General features: G+C 41.9%; 1 protein-coding gene across 1 annotated transcript in view; it reads left to right on the top strand.

The window, feature by feature from the left end:
- LOC107781911 (beta-glucosidase 46-like) overlaps positions 1–21742 on the top strand; it is a 36518-nt gene continuing 14776 nt past the window's right edge. The window contains exons 1-2 of the mRNA XM_075218443.1: positions 1–17; positions 750–925. Coding sequence (XP_075074544.1) covers positions 1–17; positions 750–925 — 193 coding nt within the window. The remainder of the gene's footprint in view (positions 18–749; positions 926–21742) is intronic.

Below are 21742 nucleotides of genomic sequence, written 5' to 3'. Positions count from 1 at the left end.
ATGGCTGTGATACTGATGTCTGTAACCCGAGTGGCTGTGACACGGATGGATGTGAACCATGTGGATGTGACATGGATGGATGCGATCCATGCGATGCAGATGGCTGCGATCCACGTGGGCGTGAGGCAGCTGGACTGTATGCCGGACGTATAGTCCTATGGCCCTATGATGAAAGACACAGTGTCTGTATGAAGGTGTAGGGCTCGTGATGCTGTGGTAGCTCATAATAGCCCTGGGGTGGAGGATAAGACATAGGCATATGCATAAGCATCTCTGAAGAGGGTGGAAAAGATAGAGTATTATCTTCTACCCTCCTCCTTCCCTTCCTAGCCTTTTCTCGACCCTGAGAACCAATAGGGTCATTGTTACCTCGACCCTTGCCTGTCATCTACATAATAAAATACATATTTAGATTGAATCATATAAGAAACTAGCTATAAAATGAGAGTTATTAAAAAAAACCAACTTTTTAAAGCTCATCAACATATTGTTCTTGTCCGAGAATTCTTCTTCCTTACTAGTTTGAGCTTCATCAGTTGATTCTTCTTCCTCATTTTCTATAATTGTTACTTCATTTATATCAAATTCTTCCAATATGTGTTTAGCATGTTCCAAATCATTTTCTAAAAGTTCGTTCACTATTTGGTGAACACTGGAGATATCGCTTTGATATACAACATCTAACACATTCTCAACATCTAACATATATGTTAATAAGTTACATTCGTGTTGCATGGGTTTTGTCTCAGGGATGATTTCAGCTATTTCGCAAACATATGCTTCAATTACTTCGGAGATAGAGTTAAATACTGGGTAACGATGAATGATCCTAACTTCGTGGCCACTAGCGGCTATAGAGATGGGAATGGCCCTCCAACTCGATGCTCTGGTATATTTGGGAATTCTTGTGTTGGGGATTCGGAAAGGGAACTGTTTGACTCAAAATATATTGAAACCTTTTTGAACAAATCAATTAAAGATGAATGGGTACATCCTAGATGAGAATAATAATCTCTAGAAAGAGTGATAGATAAAGAGAAGACGGGTCATGAGGTTTCTTTTCATTCATAAATAGTAATGTTTCATTCCGGTTACAAGGTTATTGTCCTCCTTTTATACTAAGAGAGAAATTCTTCTAAACTGTAAAAGACAAAATAAAAGGAATATTTGAAGGGATATTCCCAATGTCCCCTAATGGTGACACATTATTTCAAGGGTCGTCCAATCTATGGTTTGTCTTAGGGTCGTCTCCCTCAGGACGTCAATTCAAGGAGGCTCCATCAATCGTCCTACTCGTTGTCGGTCATGGTCGGTCAAATTTGGACCCATATAGTTAGTCCCTCCGCTTGTCGAGGTCGCAACTGGGTGCGTCCTCGATGAGCGAACACCATGCGTTCCTATGGAGAAATTTGAGCCGTTGTGACGTTACGAAATGGCCAATGAAGGAATGCTAGTGTGCTTAGCAAGACACTAGGTAATATGCTTTACCGGGAAATGATGTCATCTTCACGTGCGTCATTATCACGCATGTTTTCAAGGCAAGAGTTGATGGCTTGATGCTCCGGTTTAAGCGCTACTTTGTGACTTTCCGCTTCGATTTTGGCGCCACCCAACCCTATAAATAGGTGAAGGGTTTGTTTTTTTTTGAAAGTTTTTGGCCATTCCACTCCTGATAATCTCCTTCATTCTTTCAAGCTTGCCCTCGTACCCTTCTGCTTCTTCTTACGTTCTTCACTCGAAGCTTCTTCCACCTCCTACTTTTTGTGTTGATACCCTTTTGGACAATACTATGCCGAGGTCTCGTCATTCTTATGATGAGGTTCCTGAGGCCACCCCATTGTCCACGGCGCCCACTTCTGGCAGTGAAGATACGATGGTAGAAGAGGGTGACAGCCTTCCTTCGGTGGAGGAGCTACTACCGAAGCATCCCTTATCTCGAAGTGACTTTCTCAAAGATCCCCCTCCTACTCAGGACCCCGTATTCTCTAAGACGGAGCAAGTTCATATTGACTCTCTTCCTGTAAAGTACGGCATTCCCTCTTATGTAGATATGGTTCCGGCGGGGAGAGATTTCATAGATGTTCACAGATTCTGGGTACTGTGCTTTCTATGAGTACCCTTTCATGATTGGCTATACCCTTCCTCTCTTCCCCTTAGCGGAAGAATTCTGTAGGTTATACCAAGTTTGTCCGGTGCAACTTTTGCCGTATACGCTCAAGATACTTCTGTTGGTGACCAAGTATGCAGAGTTGGCGGAATGTAATGTTTCTATCCACCACCTTTTGCACCTGTTCACGCCTGGCTTCTACAGGGGTACCATGGTGCATTTGAGGCTCTTTGGTACGAAAGGGTTGGTGATCAGGGCAGATGACCGGGAAAGTTGCAAGTTTTGGCATAAGTATTTCTTCGTCAAAACCGAACGTCATTTCTAACTCTGCCAGGTTACTGGAGCAATGGAACGATACTCGTAAGTGTATCCACTTGTTTTACTTTTCTCTCATCTGTATTCATTATAAAGTTTGTCTTCTTTCCGTTTGCAGCTATGGGTCATCCACCTCGCCCTATTGTGGATATCAGGGATTGGGTAGCCCGTTTGTTGCCTCATGCAGCAGAAATGCGAGATTGGCCCGCCTTTGTGAAGCGTTACGGCCCTAAAGTTCCCTTTGGTAAATGTTTTCCTTACCACTTCGTTGGCCGTACGAACTTGTTTATTAATACGACCTTTCGTGATGATAAGTCGAGGGGGCTTCCAAGCAGAGGGCGCCAGTCCCTGCATTTCGACAGGCCGTTGCTGCCGTGGACACGCAATTTGTTTTGAGTGAGTCTATTTAAGAGGGTCATCCCCAACCTATTCAATTAGAAGGTCCCTCTCGAGTCGTGGTCGTGAGGGAGGAGGCTTCTTCAGTACCAGCCCCACACCCTTTGGACGAATCCTCTAATGGGGATGAGCTGTTATCAAGAAAAAGGAGGAGGCTGGAACTTGGGAAGGGCATGGCCATAGACGCTGATAGAAGCAGGGCATCGGAGATGGCTCACATGCCCGTATTCATGGCTAACGCCATTTTATTGGGGAGATCTCCCCAAGTGGAAGGAGTTTACCCAGGAGCTGGCTCAATGCGCTCTGCTGAGGGTGGTGCGTCGTCTAACGTCAGAGGACGTCGTGTTAAGGGTGATGGCTCAGGTTCAGAAGTCGACCTAGAGGATGTCAATGAGTTCGTAGGTCGCCATACTCATGTGGAGGTCAGAACGGAAGGGTCTGATCGTCACATAGTCATCTCGGGGGACTACAACTTGCTGCTGAACTGCGAGCAAGTGGCATCTGCTCTAGCTCCTCTATGTGCTGCCCCTAAAAACGAGGTGCTTAGGGCGATGAGCAACGTGGAGTTGTCTTATAAGGTCTCCGGTGTGGCCTTGCAGGTAGGTGCCTTTCCTTCTCTTTTCGTTGTTGGGTTTGTGTGGTGATCATCGTTCTTCATTTTGTTTCTAACTTCTCCCCTTTTTTCAGACCCTCGTCATAGATATTGAGGGAGAGCGTAGGGAGAGGAGAAGGATGGGCCTTTATGAGAAGATGTCTTCCAAATATCAATAGTATCATGCTAAGCATCGTGCGATAGCCGACATTTATCATTAGGACCCTGGGTTTCAGTTGTTTTGCGAGGGGCTCAAACAGTGGGAGGACCAACAAGAGCATAAGATCAAAGATTTGATGGAGCGGGATGAGGAGATCATGAAGAGTGCCGCTCATAATAGCGAACTCGAGGCTTCCCTTAAGGTGAAGGATGACGAGCTTGAGTTGAGTAGGGGGTGATGGCCGAAAATGCCGACTTGCAGGCAAAGGTGGCCAATTTGACCGTTGAGTTGAGTGCAAAGGCGGTATAGGTAGAGGGGCTTAAGGGCGAGCTTAGCATACTAATAAGTTGGTGGCACCTATTTCTGGAACCGCATCTTTGGAGAATTCCCTCTGCGTTTGCATGTCGGAGCTGGCTGAAGAGAAGGAGGCCTCTAGTCGTAAGGTTGCAGGGCTCGAAGGGCGTGTCAAAGAAATGGAGGCAGAGCTGTCTACGTTAAATGGACAAGTGGCCTTGCTGAGGGCGGAGGATGAAAGTCGATGTTCTCAGCCTTCTACGTCTCACACCTCAGCCAATCTGGTCATGCCTCGTCGTTTATATGAGTTGTAGGTCAATGTTGAGGCTTGGCTTGACATGTACAAGGCTTTTCACGCCGAGGGGAGGGCAATTGAGGCGGAGCTTCAAGCTGTGCACACCGAAGCTCGTGAGGCATGCGGGTACGACCCCCTCACACCTGACGGGGATGACATTAACTCTAATAATGTGAACCGTCTTGCTTCGGACTCGTGGTATGAAGATGCTTACCCCACCGGGGATGATGTGTAGTCTTTATTTGTACTTGCTTTTGTTTTTTGGGGTTTTTGCAGGGGGCATACTTGAGCCCCTTTGTAAAGACAAGTGTAAATAACATTTTGATGCAATGTAAGATATATTTTGTCGATTTTCTCTTCTTTGTAATGTTTACGATATACGGTATACTTGTCGAGCCATTAAGTCGATTTAGGTTTTGGGCGAAGACTCCTCTTTCCTTTTTTTCTGATGGCCTTGGCCATTGGGATATCGCTTCGGACTATCGTCGAAGTAGTATCCCATCTTAGTTCAAACGAGGTCGAACTCATGTTTTCGTTGATAGCCTTGGCCATTGGGATGTTGCTTCGAACTGTCATCGAAGTAGGATCTCGTCGTAGTTCGATCAAGGTCGAACTCATGTTTTCATCGATGGCCTTGGCCAATGGGATGTTGCTTTGAACTGTCGTCGAAGTGGGATCCCATCGTAGTTTGAACGAGGTCGAACTTATGTTTTCGTCGATGGCCTTGGCCATTGGGATGTTGCTTTGAACTGTCATCGAAGTAGGATCCCATCGTAGTTCGAACGAGGTCGAACTCATGTTTTCGTCGATGCCCTTGGCCATTGGAATATTGCTTCGAACTGTCGCTGAAGTAGGATCCCGTCGTAGTTCGAACGAGGTCGAACTCATGTTTTCGTCGATGGCCTTGGCTATTGGGATGTTGCTTCGAACTGTCGTCGTAGTAGGATCCCGTCGTAGTTCGAACGAGGTCGAACTCATGCTTTTGACGATGGCTTTGGCCATTAGGATGTTGCTTCGAACTACCGTCGAAGTAGGATCCAATCATAGTTCGAACGAGGTTGAACTCATGTTTTTGTCGATGGCTTTGGCCATTGGGATGTTGCTTCGAATTGTCATCGAAGTAGGATCCCATCGTAGTTCGAACAAGGTCAAACTCATGTTTTTGTCGATGATCTTGGCTATTTCTTGTTGGAGATTTGATCGTATTCCCCTAGGAAGATATATCGACTTTATTCATGCAATTGAGGTTTGATTATATATTTGTAAAGGGTCGCACATCGGCTCTTCACATACAATGGAGATTTGATTATATTCTTGTGAGAATCACACGACTCTGTACATATAATGGAGACGATTATCTATATCCAGTAACATGTCGGCTCTGTGCATACAATGGAGATTTGATTATATTCTTGTGAGAATCACACGACTCTGCATATACAATGGAGACGATTATCTATATCTAGTCCCTTCATTACTTTGCTTCAGATATCATGTCGATGGGTCGGGGTAATGAACATCACTTCGAACCTCGAGGCATCTTCCTTGCCGCCTCATTAGAAACCTCCCCAGGAAAACCCGATTGGGTCAAAACCCGAGTGAGGGAAAAAGAGTACGACTTAGGTGACACCCTCTTTTAGAAGTGGAAGTACTTGAGATGGGTGACATTCCAGTTGTTTTGGAGTAGTTTTCCCTCTATTGTTTCTAACTGGAATGCTCTTTTGTTTGTTGCGGCTATGATTTTGTATGGTTCGTCCCAGTTTGTTCCCAGTTTTCCCTCATTACGGTCTTTCGCTACTTGTGTTTTAGCCTTGAGGACGTAATCTCCGACTTTGAGCGGTCGCACCTTGGTCCTCTTGTTGTAGTACCTTTCCGCTTGTTGCTTCTGGGCTACCATTCTTATGTGGGCCATATCTCTCTGTTCTTCGATTTCATCCAGATCTTGTAGCCTACTTTCGTCATTGCTAGGTTTGCTCTCGTTGGAGTATCTCAAACTGGGCTCTCCGACCTCGACGGGTATAACTGTGTCGGTCCCGTAGGCCAGCGAATACGGCGTTTTGCCTGTGATGGTTTTTTTTGGCGTAGTGCGGTATGCCCATAATACTTCCGGCAGTAGTTCAGGTCATAGCCCTTTAGCATCCTGAAGCTTCTTTTTCAATATATTCAGTATTACTTTATTGGAGGACTTAGCTTGACCATTGCTGGCAGGGTGATATGGCATGGAGAGTATTCATTTGATGTGCCATTTTTCGAAAAATTCAGTTGTTCTTTTTCCGACGAATTGAGGTCCATTGTCGCAGCTGATTTCTTTGGGGATGCCAAAACGACATGTTATGTTTTTCCATATGAACGCGATGACCTCTTGCTCACGTATCTGAGTATATGCACCTACTTCCACCCATTTAGAAAAGTAATTAGATAAAACCAAAGGAAACGTACCTTACCTCGTTTATTCCCTACTTTATGAATAGCCATGGTGAAGTGATGGATTGAAGGAGTTCCCCTGCTTGATGTATCATAGGGGTGTACTTCTGACACTCTTCACATCTCCTAACATAGTCCGCGACTTCTTTTTTTATGGTGGGCCAGTAGTATCCGACGCGGATGAGGCATTGGACGAGGGCGCGGTTTCCCGTATGGGCACCGCAGTGCCCTTCATGTACTTCTTCCAGTACTAGTCTATTTTGATTTGGCCCAAGACATTTGGTTAGGGGGCCGCTGAACATTCTTTTGTAGAGATCACAGTTTACGAGGCTATATCGAGCTGCTTGTACCCAGAGTTTTTTGGCTTCTTTTTTATCTTGCGGGAGCGTTCCATCCTGCAAATATGCTACGAGGCAGTTACGCCATTCCTAAGTTAGGTTTACAGAATGTACCTCGACGTGGTCTATTGAGCAATGGAGGAGGGTGCCCATGTTTTCCCTGTTGATATTTTTGGTGGCCGCAGCTAGTTTGGCGAGGCCATCTACTTCGATATCCTGTGCCCTAGGTATCTGGTCGAGGCGGCATTCATCGAATTCCGGTAGTAGTTTGCAATTTTCTGACTGGTACTTTTATAGTCTTTGTTCTTTGATTTGGAAAGTCCCAGTGACCTGGTTCACCACGAGTTGGGAGTCGCAATGAAGGACGAGCCGTCAGGCATCATATTTGAGGGCTAACTTCAAACCTACAATCACGACTTCATACTCAGCCTCGTTGTTAGTTATCTCGAGGCATCATATGGACTAGCAAATTACTTTGCCCATACGGACTTCGATGACAAGTCCCAGTCCTGATCCCGAGGCGTTAGATGCACCATCAGTGTAGAGGACCCAGAGGTCGATATGCGTAGAAGCGCGGAGCGCTTCCTGTTCTACTTTAGACAGTATTCCTATGCTAAAATTAGCGACAAAATCGGCGAGCACTTGCGACTTAATGGCAGTTCATGGCTGGTATGTTATGTTGTGCTCGCTTAATTCTATGGCCCATTTGGCCAGTCTACCCGATAGTTCAGGTTTGTGTAGTATCCCTCTTAGGGGGAAGGTTGTCACCACATTTATGGGGTGACATTGAAAATATGGTCTAAGCTTTTATGAAGCTACGACTAATGCCAAAGCTAGCTTTTCAAGGTAAGGGTACCTTGTTTTGGCATCGATTAAGGTTTTGCTAATATAGTAAATCAGAGATTGTGTACCTTCGTTTTCACGGACCAAGACTACGCTTTCCGCAACTTCAAAAACTGCTAGATACACAAGTAGACATTCTCCTGGGTCCGCTTTGACCAGTAGTGGTGGTGAAGATAGATACGCTTTCAGTTTTCTTAGGGCGTCGACACACTCTTCATTCCATTGCAGTCCGTGGTCTTTCCTTAGCACATTGAAGATTTTGTGACATATATTCGAGGACCATGAAATGAACCTCGACAAGGCGGCTACTCGTCCTATCAATTTCTGCACCTGCTTTTTGCCGGTCAGTATCTCCGTTATTGCGTCGATGGACCTGATCTGATCTAGGTTTACCTTGATACCTCTTCATGATACTAGGAAACCTAGGAACTTTCCCGAAGTTAAGCCGAAGGCACATTTTTCGGGATTCAATTTCATTCTGTATTGCCTTAATATATCGAAGGCCTCCTTCAGATGGCCGATACGGTCCTCTCTCTTTGTCGACTTTACTAGCATGTCGTCGATGTAAACCTCCATGGTCTTGCCGAGCTGTTCTTTGAACATATTGGCAGCTAGTCTTTGATATGTGGCCCATGTGTTCTTGTGTCCGAACGACATTACCTTATAGCAATATGTCCCTCGGTAAGTGATGAAAGTTGTTTTTTCTTGATCTTCTTTGGCCATTAGAATTTGGTTATAACCGGAGTAGGCATCCAAGAATCTCAACAGTTCGTGCCTCGCTGTCGCATCGATGAGCTGGTTGATGTGGGGCAACGGAAAGGAGTCCTTCGGGCATGCTTTGTTCAGATCGGTGAAGTCGACACACATCCGCCATTTCCCATTCTTCTTTTTGACCATGACCACATTGGCAACCCATTGGGGGTATTTTGTCTCTCTAATTCGTTAGTGAGTAATTTATCAACCTCCTCGCTGACCGCCTGATTGATGGAGGCATTGAACTTTCTCCTTATTTGTCGTACCGGTGGATGAAGTGGATCGACATTCAGCCTGTATATGGCGATCTTCCTTGGGATTCTTGGCATATTTGAGTGGGAAAAGGCAAATAAATCGGCATTGTTAGTTAAAAAATCACGATATTTACCTGGTTCCGAGAGGTTGTGTCCAACACAAGACTTTTTTGTGCTGTCGATATTGTCCAACTGGACAGGATCGAGATCCTCTATGGTTGCCTTGCAAGCTTCTGTGATGTCCGGGTCTTTGATGTCTTCTACTTGTACGTCGAGTCTGGTTCCCGACATGGCTGATTACTATGCCTTCGCACTTGCCCCTTTTAGTTGTTTGGTATGTGTGCAATCTTGGGCGATCCGATAGCATTCTTGGGCGGTGCATGGCCTTCCTTAGATGCTGAATATCTTCCATGGGGTGGGAAATTTGATTACTTGGTAAAAACATGACGGGACGGCCCGCATGGCATGTATCTATGGACGTCCTATGATGGCATTGTCAGCTGTTTCCCGATTCATGAAGTGGAATGTCATTTCCAGGGTGTCCCCTCCTGCCAGGACGGGTAGCACTATTTCTCCAGATTTTGCTACACTGCATTATTAAAACTCGTTAGTGTTATGCAACGCGGTATTATTTTATCCTCAAGTCTCATTTGCACGAGAACTCATGGGTGAACAATACACGCGTCGCTACCGTCATCCACCATTATTCTTTTTACATCGGTATCTGTGATGCATAAAGTTATAACCAAAGCATCATAGTGAGGGAAAGACAAACCGTCGGTATCCGACTTATCAAAGATGATATTGTCTTCGAGGTCGTCATACCGTTTGTAGGCAACTGTCCGTTTGAGTTTATGTGTGGTGGCGAATTTTACATGGTTGATTACCGTATCGTCGCTGCCGCAAATGATCATTTGTATGGTACGAGCTGGTGATGGTGGCTTTGGAGGTCCTTGAGGTTGGTAGTACCCACGAAGGAAGTTGGTCCGTCCTTTATCGCTCAGTAGTTCTCTCTGGTATCCCTGGTTTAACATCCTCACTACTTCTTGTCGTAGACCTATGAAGTCTTCGGTCTTGTGTCCTCTCTCCTGGTGGAATTCACACAGGACGTTCAACCTCCTAGTGCTCGGATCCAATTTCATCTTTTGCGGCCATTGTACCTTCGTGCCAAGCTTTTCCAGTGCGTACACTGTCTCTGAAGGGGAAACACAAAAATTATGAGCAGATAGCAATGGAGGAATACCTCTTTCATTTGGAGGGGCGCGGTGTGTCGGGGCGCGACACTCGCGTGTCGTGGAGGAAGCGGATTGGGTGTTCGGATATAGGACTGATACCTTTCTCGATTGAAACGTGGCAGTTGATCCCTTCGCCCGTCGTTACATCAATCTCTCCTGGTCTCGGTCTGAACTGATAATCGCTAAAGCGGGCCGTTCAGGTCGCCCTCGTCTGCCCTCACTTCGGTGCAATAGGCATTGTGGATCTCTTCCCACGTAGTAAGGGGTACTTCATGAGTCTACTGAGTAGTTTTGTGGTTGCTTTTGATCTGTTTCTGTTTAACCCATTTTGGAAGGCTGCTACTGCCATCCCTTCTGACACGTTCGGTAGGCTCATCCTTACTCTGTTGAATCGAGCTAGGAAATCCTGAAGTCCCTTGCCCATCATTTTCCTGATGGCGAAGATATTATTAACCCTAGACTTGGCCTTTTTCGCTCCCGCGTGAGCAATGATGAACTTATCTACCATTTCTTCGAACGTCAATATCGATCGTGCTGGTAGTTGGGAATACCATGTCAATGCTCCTCCCGTCAGAGTTTCGCTGAACTTTTTCAGCAGCACAGACGATACTTGTTCTTTTGATAGATCATTACCTTTTAGTGCGGTAACGTAATGGATTAAGTGATCCTCCGGGTCCGTGGTCCCATCGTACATTTTCAAATATGGCGGCATTTTGAAGGTCTTTGGAATAGAATGGGGAGCTGCCCCTTCGCTATTGTCACTCCTCCTTTTTACCCACCCAAAAGTAGTACAAGAGAGTTTTTCCAATATAAGTGACAATCGAAACAGGATTATTTATATTAAATTTAGAGTCGCCACTTGGGATAATTTATGGTGTCCCAAGTCACCGGTTTAAAATCCCGAATCGAGGAAGTTGACCCTTATTTACTGTCTGCGAACACAGAAATCAGGGTAAGGAATTCTGTTAACCCGGGAGAAGGTGTTAGGCACTCCCAAATTTCGTGGGTTTAGCACGGTCGCTTTGATCATACTTGGCTTATCAAAATTATATAATTACTGATTTTAGAACCTATGTGCCTTTACGGCTTACCACTTTTAAACTAAGAAAAATTGTCTTGAAATAGGTCACACGCACGTGTACCCATTTGTTTGGCGTGTCAAAAATCATGTCACGCGAACGTGTACACAATTAGTAACTCTTTATTATTATTGAGAAAATTTGGCCGAAGTTGCGCGAACGCATACTCCGGTTTTATTTTTAGAAATCGTAGTCACGTCACGCGAACGTGTCCACAACCACGATAGTATATTTAAACGGGCCTAAAGCAACTAAGAGTATTTGACATTTTTATAACCAGGTTATGAAATTAATACGAGGGCCATGGGTGATTAAATTGTGGATGGCACACCTCAGACTATATGAACTAAATTAAATAGTACTCTATGAAAACTCATTCTTGTTATTAATTTTTTTTTATAGAAGTTGCGCAAATGCAAACTCTGGTCTTAATTTTTAGAATCACAATCATGTCACGCGAACGTGTACACAATCACGATATATTTCTGATGAGAATGTGCATAGAGGCATACTAACGATTTTGGAACATGTTCAGTAATTAATTACTATGGACTAAAGTTGGTTTAACCAATTCCATTTTTCAAACTTAGAAACTCAAGAGATACATTTTTTCCTTTTAGGCTTGGTCCGAATCTTTTGAACCAGAACAAAGAAAGTAATCCCCTGCAAATCATAACACATAGTGGCGCTCCAATATTTATTTTCCAATTTTTAAAAAAAAACAAAATAAAATATTTTCCATTTTTATTCACTTGTACTACTATATGATTAGACCCTAGCCTAATACACAAAGCAGTTTCAATTTATTATCCAAAGGTCATTTTAGTCACCAATCAGCTAATCTCAAAATCGAACTCCTACACGTGAAAAAGAAGCACAGAGAAATCGCGGATAGAGTTTGTATTAACATTAAAAGGATATTACTATGGACAATGGGATGTGATACTTCATATATCAATTTTACTTGTTTAATACTAAGATCTTAGATTACAATATTATGGGTTGCATTTATGACACCTATAACCAAATTCTGCTTTTTGCACATGTACAAACTTTATCACTAAAAAAATACTTAAAAAAAAAACTTTAAACTGTACCTTTTAACAAGAATTGCAACAGAAAGTTACAAATTCATCTAAGCTAATAAACTCATCCAAATACATATTGAACTTAAACAACAAGTGTACTCCTCTACCTTATTTTACACTGGAAAATAAGTGACTGGCCCTTTTAAATGGTTTGGTCCAGGCCTCAATAGTAGGCCCAATTCAAGCATATTACAACTAAAAGACAAGGACACATGATCGAGCCCTTGGAGGAATCAATTTAACAGAGCAAGCATTTTTATCTACAAATCCTTTTGAACACAAAATTAAAGCTCAATTTGACACTATCGACTTACAAAGTAGCATGCTGTAATAACCATATACATTGCTTAGCAAGAAGAAGCATACACAATTTATATCATTTGGCATGATCTAGCTACGTATGCAACCAAATAAGCTATCCAACCAACTTTCCCAGAAAAACCTTCAATTACACAACATTTAACCTCAAAATACTTGCTAGAGGGCTGATCCCTCATCAGATAAAACCAAAATACAGCTTTCAACATGACTTTTGACATTATTCAGCAGGATATAATACACCAGGCAGACTCAGTAAACTAAAATAAAATTAAGCTACTGAACAGAGCAAATTTGGCAAGATCACTAGAAGAAAACCAACTTGAAACAAATGGATTAAACCAAAGATCTATATTGACATGCATTTAGACATAAACTGAAGGCCAAACAGTTCTAACTAGTTGAATCAAACTAGAACTCTTATCTATTACTGATGCCACCAAGTCTAAACCACTCTAGAATCATTCATATCCAAACAAAACCCAATTTCTGCATTTGAAAAGGGCTGACAACAACTTCAATTAAGAGTCCAAACAAAAGAGATACAAGTTATATCCAAACTTGATTAAACTTAATGTTAAATAAACCTCCATAAGAGTTCAAAATCATGAAAAGATTTAGTTATACAATACCAAACTTTAACTATGAAACATTAAATAGGACATTGAACTTCTTTGCTAATTCTTAAACCAAATTCAACTTTCAATAGATGCTATCACCAAGAGGGAGAATATGCACCAACCAATCATAGACTCATAAAAGTAAAGCTACACTATAATAGAAGAAACAAGCTGACATTACACTCTGAACTTCCCAGTTTTCCATATCATATATGAAGCAGACTTTACATTAGGGGGAATTTAAGGAATATACCTGGAAAAGCAAAACACAACAGAAAAATGAAGGATCAGCTACAAAAGCAGCAGCTAGCCCAGATTTAATCAGTTAAACAATAGATTCAGCTTATGAAATTCGATGGAACAGTGCATTTTTAGCAAAACTTTGAACCAACAGACTCTCAATTGCCAAAAAATCAATCCATTTCCATTCAAATGAGTTAAAGTAATTTCAGGAATTAGAAAGAAATTGAGTATGACTCAAAACTCAATGAAAGATTAGCAGTTCAACCGTTGGTATTTTCTGAAATTTTTCACTTAAATCTCTCTATATATGTATATTTCAGTATTTTTAGAGTACCAGACTTTCTGTTTTTTGTGTATGAACTCAGTATCTATATATAGGCACTCAACTTAGTGCATTCACCACTTTCAATTCTACTTTTCATTTCTTAATTATCCACTAATTCAGTGCTTTTAGTTAATTCGGTAATGCAATTTCTACCCTACCACTATTAGAAACTTCTCAATTAGGTGACCACTTGCATTAAACTTATAATAATCAATTCTTATTAATACAGTGTTGCATTTACTGAAAAACCTATAAATTTATGATGAACCTAAACTGATAAAATCCACATTAATTAATCAGACTAAATATCCTAATTAGACAAAGATATACGACAACTCTGAGAAAAAAAAATAGATAAAAATAAAAAGAATCAGGGGAAGGAGTAGAATAGATGAAGATAAAATAAAAAAACAAAATGAAGAACCGAAAGAGAACACCGTAAATTAACCTCGTACAGTAAAAAATTGAAGAAGTTTTCGATTCTTTTAAATTTCCGGCCAAGTTTGATATTAATCTTTTGTTCTTATTAAGAACACACGAATAAAACCAAACATGGTCTGGAATTTTAATAAACCTCTGATTCGGGGCGATTTTGGGAATTTAGGGTTAAATTTCGATCTAAGATTCGAAGAGCTAGGGGAATATTCGAAGGAGACTAGCTACAGATTTGAAAAGAGGGGGGTGAGGAGGTTTTGTGGTATGAATTTGGTGGTGAACAGAGGTGGCACCACCACCGGAGAAAGTTAGGGCGGCGCTAGGGTTCATCCTTTCGAATCGATATTCGAAGGGCTCCAGGGATGTTCGAAGGTAACGGGTTATGGATTTGTAAAGAGGGGAGTGAGGGGTTTTACGGTGTAACTTTGGGGCTGGTTGGCACCGTCCGCCGCTATGGGTGATTTCCGGCGAGCGGAAGGTGGTGGTGTATTTATTGGTCTCTGAAGAGAGACGAGAGACGAGAGACGAAGGAGGCGGGTTATGAGGGGGTAAGGGGGTCTGATGGGTTTTGACATATTAAAATTATTGATTCAATCAGGGTCGTTAGATGATTGGAATCCAACGGTTCTGATTGAATCAATAATTAAAACGGGGTCGTTTTGGTTTCATGGGCCAGACCGGTTTAGGGGCGGGTCAGGGTCGGGTAACGGGCGAAGCTCTGGACCGTTTGATCATCAAACATCAACGGCCAGGGTTAGCCGTTACAAAACGACGTCGTTTTGGGTCTAGGCTGAGACGGACCGATTAGGGGTTTGTATTGGGTTGGGTTAATTGGATTTGGAGTGGGTTTGGACTGATTTTCTTTGGGCTTAGAATGTTTTTGGCCAGATTGGCCCAAACTGGATTTCCATGTCAAAATGAAGAAGCTAGACTAAGCTTATAATCTATGCTTTACAAAGATTTATTTTCAAACTTGATCTTGTGACTATTGTTGCCTTGTTGGCTTTTGTTTCCTTGTAGAAGTTCCTTTGTTGCTGACTTGAAGTGTATTTTTGAGATGCTTTCCCTTTTCTCCAGGCGGGCACCTCGTTGATGAACCTTTAAAAGTGTTCCTTTGACCATTGTTGCCTATCCTCTGTTCTACCGGAGGGCTCCTGATTACTTGAACTTGAATTACTTCTTCTCTTCGTTCTCTAGGTGGGCTACTGACTACTTAAAATTTAAATTGTATTCCCTTATTCTCCAGGTGGGCTCCTGACTACTTGAAATTTGAATTGTATTCCCTTGTTCTCTAGGTGGGCTCCTGATTGCTGAAACTTGGATTGTATTCCCTTATTCTCCAGGTGGGCTCCTGATTGCCAAAACTCGAAATGTATTCCCTTGCTCTCCAGGTGGGCACCCGATTGCTGACTCTTTAATTGCCTTTCCTTGTTCTCCAGGTGGACGCATGATTACTGAATCTTCAACTGCCTTTCCTTGTTCTCCAAGTGGATGCCTGATTTCTGAAACTTGGTCCATCTTCTTCTCGAAACTGCTTTTTCTTTGACTTGTTCTCCCTTGTTCCTCCAGGTGGGCGCCTGCTTACCAACACTTTTGTCGATCTTCTTTGAAACTTGATTTGTTTTCCCTTGTTCTCCAGGCGGGCTCCTGATTATTTGATCATGAACTACTTCTTATCCTTAACATCCGTGTTGTTCTTCCCTGTTCTTCAGACAGGCACCTGACTTTAACAACATAGACAAAATAAAAGAAAAATTTTCTGCCCCAGTTTGGTAGCCGAGCGCATCTGTGAGTGTTAATTGAATCATTTTACCAAATATCTCTAACAATCTGTAAGCTAGATCCCATTATCCAGGAGGGTCCTAAAAATCTCTAGTGGAATGCCAATTTCAAAGTTATGCTATATTTTCTAAAGTCATGATTTAATGAAACTTGTTACCTCACATGGTCTTAAGACTTTATCCCATTATCCAGGAGGGTCCTGAGAATTTCTAATTGAGTCTTGTCTTAAGAATGAAAACTTTAAAACAATTTATATTTTCACAAAGTCGAGCTTATGCTAGATATTGTACTCATGAATGTTTCTGATTAAAGCTAAGTTCCATTATTCAGGAGGGTCCTGAAAAATTCCAATTAAATTGGGGGAAAAAGGTGAAAAAATGGTGTTTCTCATAGGGGAAAAGGTTGAGGAAGCAGAAAATAATGGTCACCAGTCTGGGAAAAAAGAGAAGTCAGAATCTTTGTTCTCATGGGGTAAAAAGGTGGAAAACGATGGTGTTTCTTCTTTCTTGGGGAAATAAAGCGGAAACGGGTTCTTTTTTGTCCCTTTGTTGGCCAACCCGAGAGATCGAGGTTATGAGGGTCTCCCAAAATTTTTTGAAATCCGAGGCCTCTAGGGTAATGTCAAAAATGTATCTCAAACATGCAAACTTCGAAGCTCCACTTATAATCCTCTAGGGTGCATTTATGCCAAATTCTGCTACTCATGATTATTTTGAATCTCAAACTAAGTCCCATTTTCTAGGAGGGTCCTGAGAATTCTGCGATCAAACCTTCCTGGTATTTGCTCTCCTTACGGGTGATTTCCTGAAACAAATGCCATATTTGCCCCTATTTTAAATCAAAGAAAATTTTGTCAGTTTAAAACGTGGTGGTTAGTTGTGGAATTCTTGCTGGGGATGGTTTTCTCTTTGCCATGCTTTGCTTCAACAAACTGCCTTGAACTGGTCGAAAGGACTGTTTAGACCTTCTAACTGATCCTTAACTACAGGATCCCCAACTGTTGTTTTTTACTTCTGACCCTTTTATTCATAACCATACATCTCTCATGACATTACTAAACCATTCCACCGATTTAACCTTTGCTTACACCCTAGGTCCCACTTTCCATCATACTATCCCCAGCATGTCCTAGCCCGATTTTGCTTTGTGCAATTTTGAATCTGGTAGTACACTTTGACATTCCTTCTTATTTGTTGGAACAAGGCTAACCTTGGAAGAGCTTTAGAGGAGTAAAAATTAACAGCAATGAAATGCGACGATTTTGAGAATTAAGAATAAAGAAGAGAATCCAAATTTGGATGACTGTTGGAGATAGGAAAAGAAACTTATCTGAGTGGATTCACTGGCGCCAATGATCATGGTATGCATTTTGGATTAATCAACCCAGTCTATTTAACCAATCTCTTTTCCAATTGTTTTACTTTGTTCTCCAAGACCTCCACAACCCCATTTACTTTCCGCCAACTTAAAGACCTTGTTCGACTTGCAGTGCACTGAAGGGTTTTCACCGACAAACCTCTCTCATTTATTTGTTCCTCAATTACTTGTCGCCTTATGGTGCCCGCGAAGGTTTTCACCAATAAGACTCTCTCATTTTTTTGATTTCTCTTGCTTAAACTGGAGTGTTGCCCCTGATATGAATTCTCTTTACATTGCTTGACTTGGGATCTCTCGAAGACTGATCGGAAGGTCTTTCTTTGGACAACAATGTGGGTTCTTGGAATATGTTTGGAAAGAAAAGGTTATAAAACGGGCTCAAAACAACTTCAAAATGGGTTAGAATTACAACTTTTGGAATCACATTTTTTATTACAATCACAACTTCTGCCTAGTTTCTTGCTTGGGGATCTTTTGACTTTTATTTTACTATGACCGAGCCGTGAGACTGTCTATGTATCCTTAACAGGAATCAGGTCAAACATAGTTAACACTTGAATTTCTTTGTTTTCTTTTCTTTTTTTTTTCTTTTTCGATATTGATTCCAAAAGAGGGGTATGAATTAAAATAAATAAGGCTCAAAAGGGGAAACAAAGGGTAGAGTGTTTAGATATCAGAACAAATTGCCTTCGTCATTTCAATCTTTGAAACAATGCCAACTACAAACAATCAACAATTATAACAAAGAAATCATACATAATTTCTCTTGACTGCATCGGAATTGATGGCCATGTCAATGCATTTTCTTTCGATATCTATTAAACATAGCGCACCATTGGAAAATACTCTGGTTACAATAAATGGCCCTTGCCAATTCGGGGCGAAATGCCTTTTGCTTCAACCTGATGTGGAAGGATACGTTTCAGTACTTGTTGACCCACTTCAAACTTTCGGGGACGCACCCTTTTGTTGTATGCTCTTGCCATTCTCTTTTTATATAACTGGCCATGACATACTGCTGCCAATCGTTTTTTATCAATTAAGTTTAACTGCTCCAAATGAGTTTTGACCCACTCATCATCATCAATATCAGCCTCAACGACAATCCGAAGGGAAGGGATTTCAACTTCTGTAGGTATTACTGCTTCAGTTCCATATACCAACAAATAAGGAGTTGCACCTACCGAAGTAACAGACAGTAGTGTGATATCCCAACAACGCAAATGGTAATTTTTTGTGCCATTGCCTCGAACCTTGTGCCATTTTTTGAAGTATCTTCTTTATGTTTTTGTTGGCTGCCTGGACTGCTCCATTCGCCTTGGGACGATATGGGTTAGAATTGTGATGTGTAATCTTAAACTGTTGACATACCTCTTCCATCAAGTTACTGTTAAGATTAGCACCATTATGTGTGATGATTACCTTTGGGATTCCGAATCGACAGATGCTATTTGAGTGAACAAAATCGACCACTGCTTTCTTGGTCACCGATTTGAAAGTTTTGGCCTCAACCCACTTGGTGAAATAATCAATGGCTACCAGAATGAACCTGTACCCGTTGGATGATGCTGGCTCAATTTGTCCAATGACATCTATGCCCCAGTAACGAAGGGCCATGGTGCCGACATTGTGTGCAATTCTGATGGTGGAGAATGAATCAAATCTCCGTGTATCTGGCACTGATGACATTTGCACAAAAAAATTGATACAATCTCGCTCCATGGTAAGCCAATAATAACCTACTTGGAGAATATTCTTTTCCAGTATATATCCGCTCATATGTGGTCCGCAAACTCCCGAATGTACTTCGGACATGACAGTCGTAGCTTGTCTAGCATCTATGCATCTTAATAATCCAAGGTCTGGTGTTCTTTTATACAAAACTCCTCCACTTAAGAAGAATCCACTTGCCAACCGTCGAATTATTCTCTTTTGATCCCCCGTGGCTTGCACTGGATATATCCCCATTCTGATGTACTCCTTGATATCGTGGAACCATGGTTCGTCATCAAGTTCTTCTTCAATCATGTTACAATAAGCATGCTGATCTCAGACTTGAATATGCAGAGGATCGACATAAGCTTTGTCCGGATGGTGCAACATTGATGCCAGGGTAGCCAAAGCATCGACGACCTCATTATGGACCCTTGGAATATGCCTGAACTCCACTGATCGAAACCGTTGACAAAGATCATGCAAACATTGTCGGTACGGTATGAGCTTCAAATCTCGCGTTTCCCATTCTCCTTGAATTTGATGTACCAGAAGATCTGAGTCTCCCAAGACCAAGACTTCCTGGATATCCATGTCTGCAGCTAGCCTTAGACCCAAAATACAGGCTTTATACTCAGCCATATTGTTGGTGCAATAAAACCGAAGCTGAGCCGTAATAGGATAGTGATGCCCTGTTTCAGAAATAAGCACAACTCCTATTCCGACTCTTTTCTTGTTGGCAGCCCCATCAAAGAAATGTTTCCAGCCTGGTTTTTCAATTTGCTCCAGTTCATCGATATGCATCACTTCTTCATCAGGAAAATAAGTTCTCAATGGCTCGTAATCTTCATCGACCGGGTTTTCGGCTAAATGATCGGCCAATGCTTGGGCTTTCATTACAGTCCGAGTCACATAGATAATGTCAAACTCTATGAGCAAGATCTGCCACTTCACAAGTCTCCCTGTCAGCATAGTTTTTTGAAAGATATACTTCAATGGATCCAAGCGCGAAATGAGGTAAGCAGTGTAGGATGACAAATAATGTTTCAATTTCTGAGCCACCCAAGTTAGGGCGCAACATGTCCTTTCCAGATGAATGTACTTAACCTCATAAGCCATGAACTTCTTGCTAAGATAGTAGATGGCCTGTTCCTTTCTGCTAGTGATGTCATGCTGCCCAAGTACACGGCCAATTGAATTTTCCAAGACTGTCAAGTAAAGAATCAAAGGTCTCCTTGGTTCTGGCGGAACCAGCACAGGTTGGTTTGAAAAGTATCCTTTTATCTTATCAAATGCTTCTTGACACTCATCAGTCTATTTGACCGCAACATCCTTCTTCAACAATCTGAAAACAGGCTCACAAGTTGTTGTGAGCTGAGCAATAAACCTACTGATGTAGTTCAACCTCACTAATAGACTCATCACTTCAGTCTTGTTCCTCAGAGGTGGGAATTCTTGGATGGATTTGATCTTTGATGGGTCTAACTCGATGCCTCACCGGCTGACTATGAATCCCAACAGCTTTCCGTATGGAGCACCAAATGCGCACTTGGCAAGGTTAAGCTTGAGGTTGTACCTGTGAAGTCTTAGGAAGAATTTCCTCAAATCCCCAATGTGGTTGGCCTGATGCTTTGATTTTATGATCACATCATCCACATATACCTCAATCTCCTTGCGTATCATATTATGAAACACAGTAGTCATTGCTCTCAAGTAAGTTGCCCCGACGTTCTTCAAACCAAATGGCATTACCCGATAGCAGTAAGTCCCCCATGGTGTGATGAATGCTGTCTTTTCTGCATCTTCTTCATCCATTAGAATCTGATGATACCCTGCATAGCAATCCACAAAAGATCCAATCTCACGCTTGGCACAATTATCAATCAAAATGTGGATATTGGGTAGTGGGAAGTTATCCTTCGGACTTGCTTTGTTGAGATTGCGGTAATCGACACATACTATGATCTAGCCATCCTTCTTCGGCACAGGCACGACATTAGCTAACCAAACAGGATATTGAGTAACCTGAATAACCTTTGCATCCAACTACTTGGTGATTTCTTCTTTAATCTTTACACTCATATCAGTTTTAAATTTCCTCAACTTTTGCTTGACGGGAGGAAATGCTGGATCAGTGGGAAATTTATGGACCACTAAATCAGTGGTCAAACCCGGCATGTCGTCATACGACCATACAAAAATATCTTTGTATTCGATGAGTGCTTTGATTAACTCTTCCCGGATCTTTGGCTCGAGATGGGCACTTATTTGAGTCTCTCTGATATTATCCGTGTCTCCTAAATTGACGGTTTCTGTTTCATTCAGGTAGGGTTTGGGCTTTTCTTCGAAGTGAATTAACTCCTTACTAATCTCTTAGAAGGCTTCATCTTCATCGTATTCTGATTCATAGTCACAATCTACTTCTTGAACTATTATTTCGGAATCAGATTAATTTTTAAGACTGGGCTGAGGATTCCTCATGTATGTCATGTCATTAGAGCCAGCGTAAAAAGAACTATACAGAAAAGAAAAGAAAAACTATCAGGAATGATAAAGAAAGGGAAACTGCATTTCATTGAATGATGAAAGATAACAAGGTTTGCACACTTCAAACAGACTGAAAGATAAAAAATCTGGATTACAACCCTGGAATAACCCAGACAAACTGAAGAAAACTCAAAATAAACTACCAAGACTTTTTCCGAGTGGGGAGAAGAGTAGGCTTCCAATTGTTAAGCTTTGTTTTTGGCCCGACA

This window comes from Nicotiana tabacum, chromosome 7 (assembly GCF_000715075.1).
Source record: "Nicotiana tabacum cultivar K326 chromosome 7, ASM71507v2, whole genome shotgun sequence".
In the NCBI taxonomy this organism is placed as follows: domain Eukaryota; kingdom Viridiplantae; phylum Streptophyta; class Magnoliopsida; order Solanales; family Solanaceae; genus Nicotiana; species Nicotiana tabacum.
Note: the sequence above shows the minus strand (reverse complement) of the source record. Positions and strands in the feature narration are given on the sequence as shown.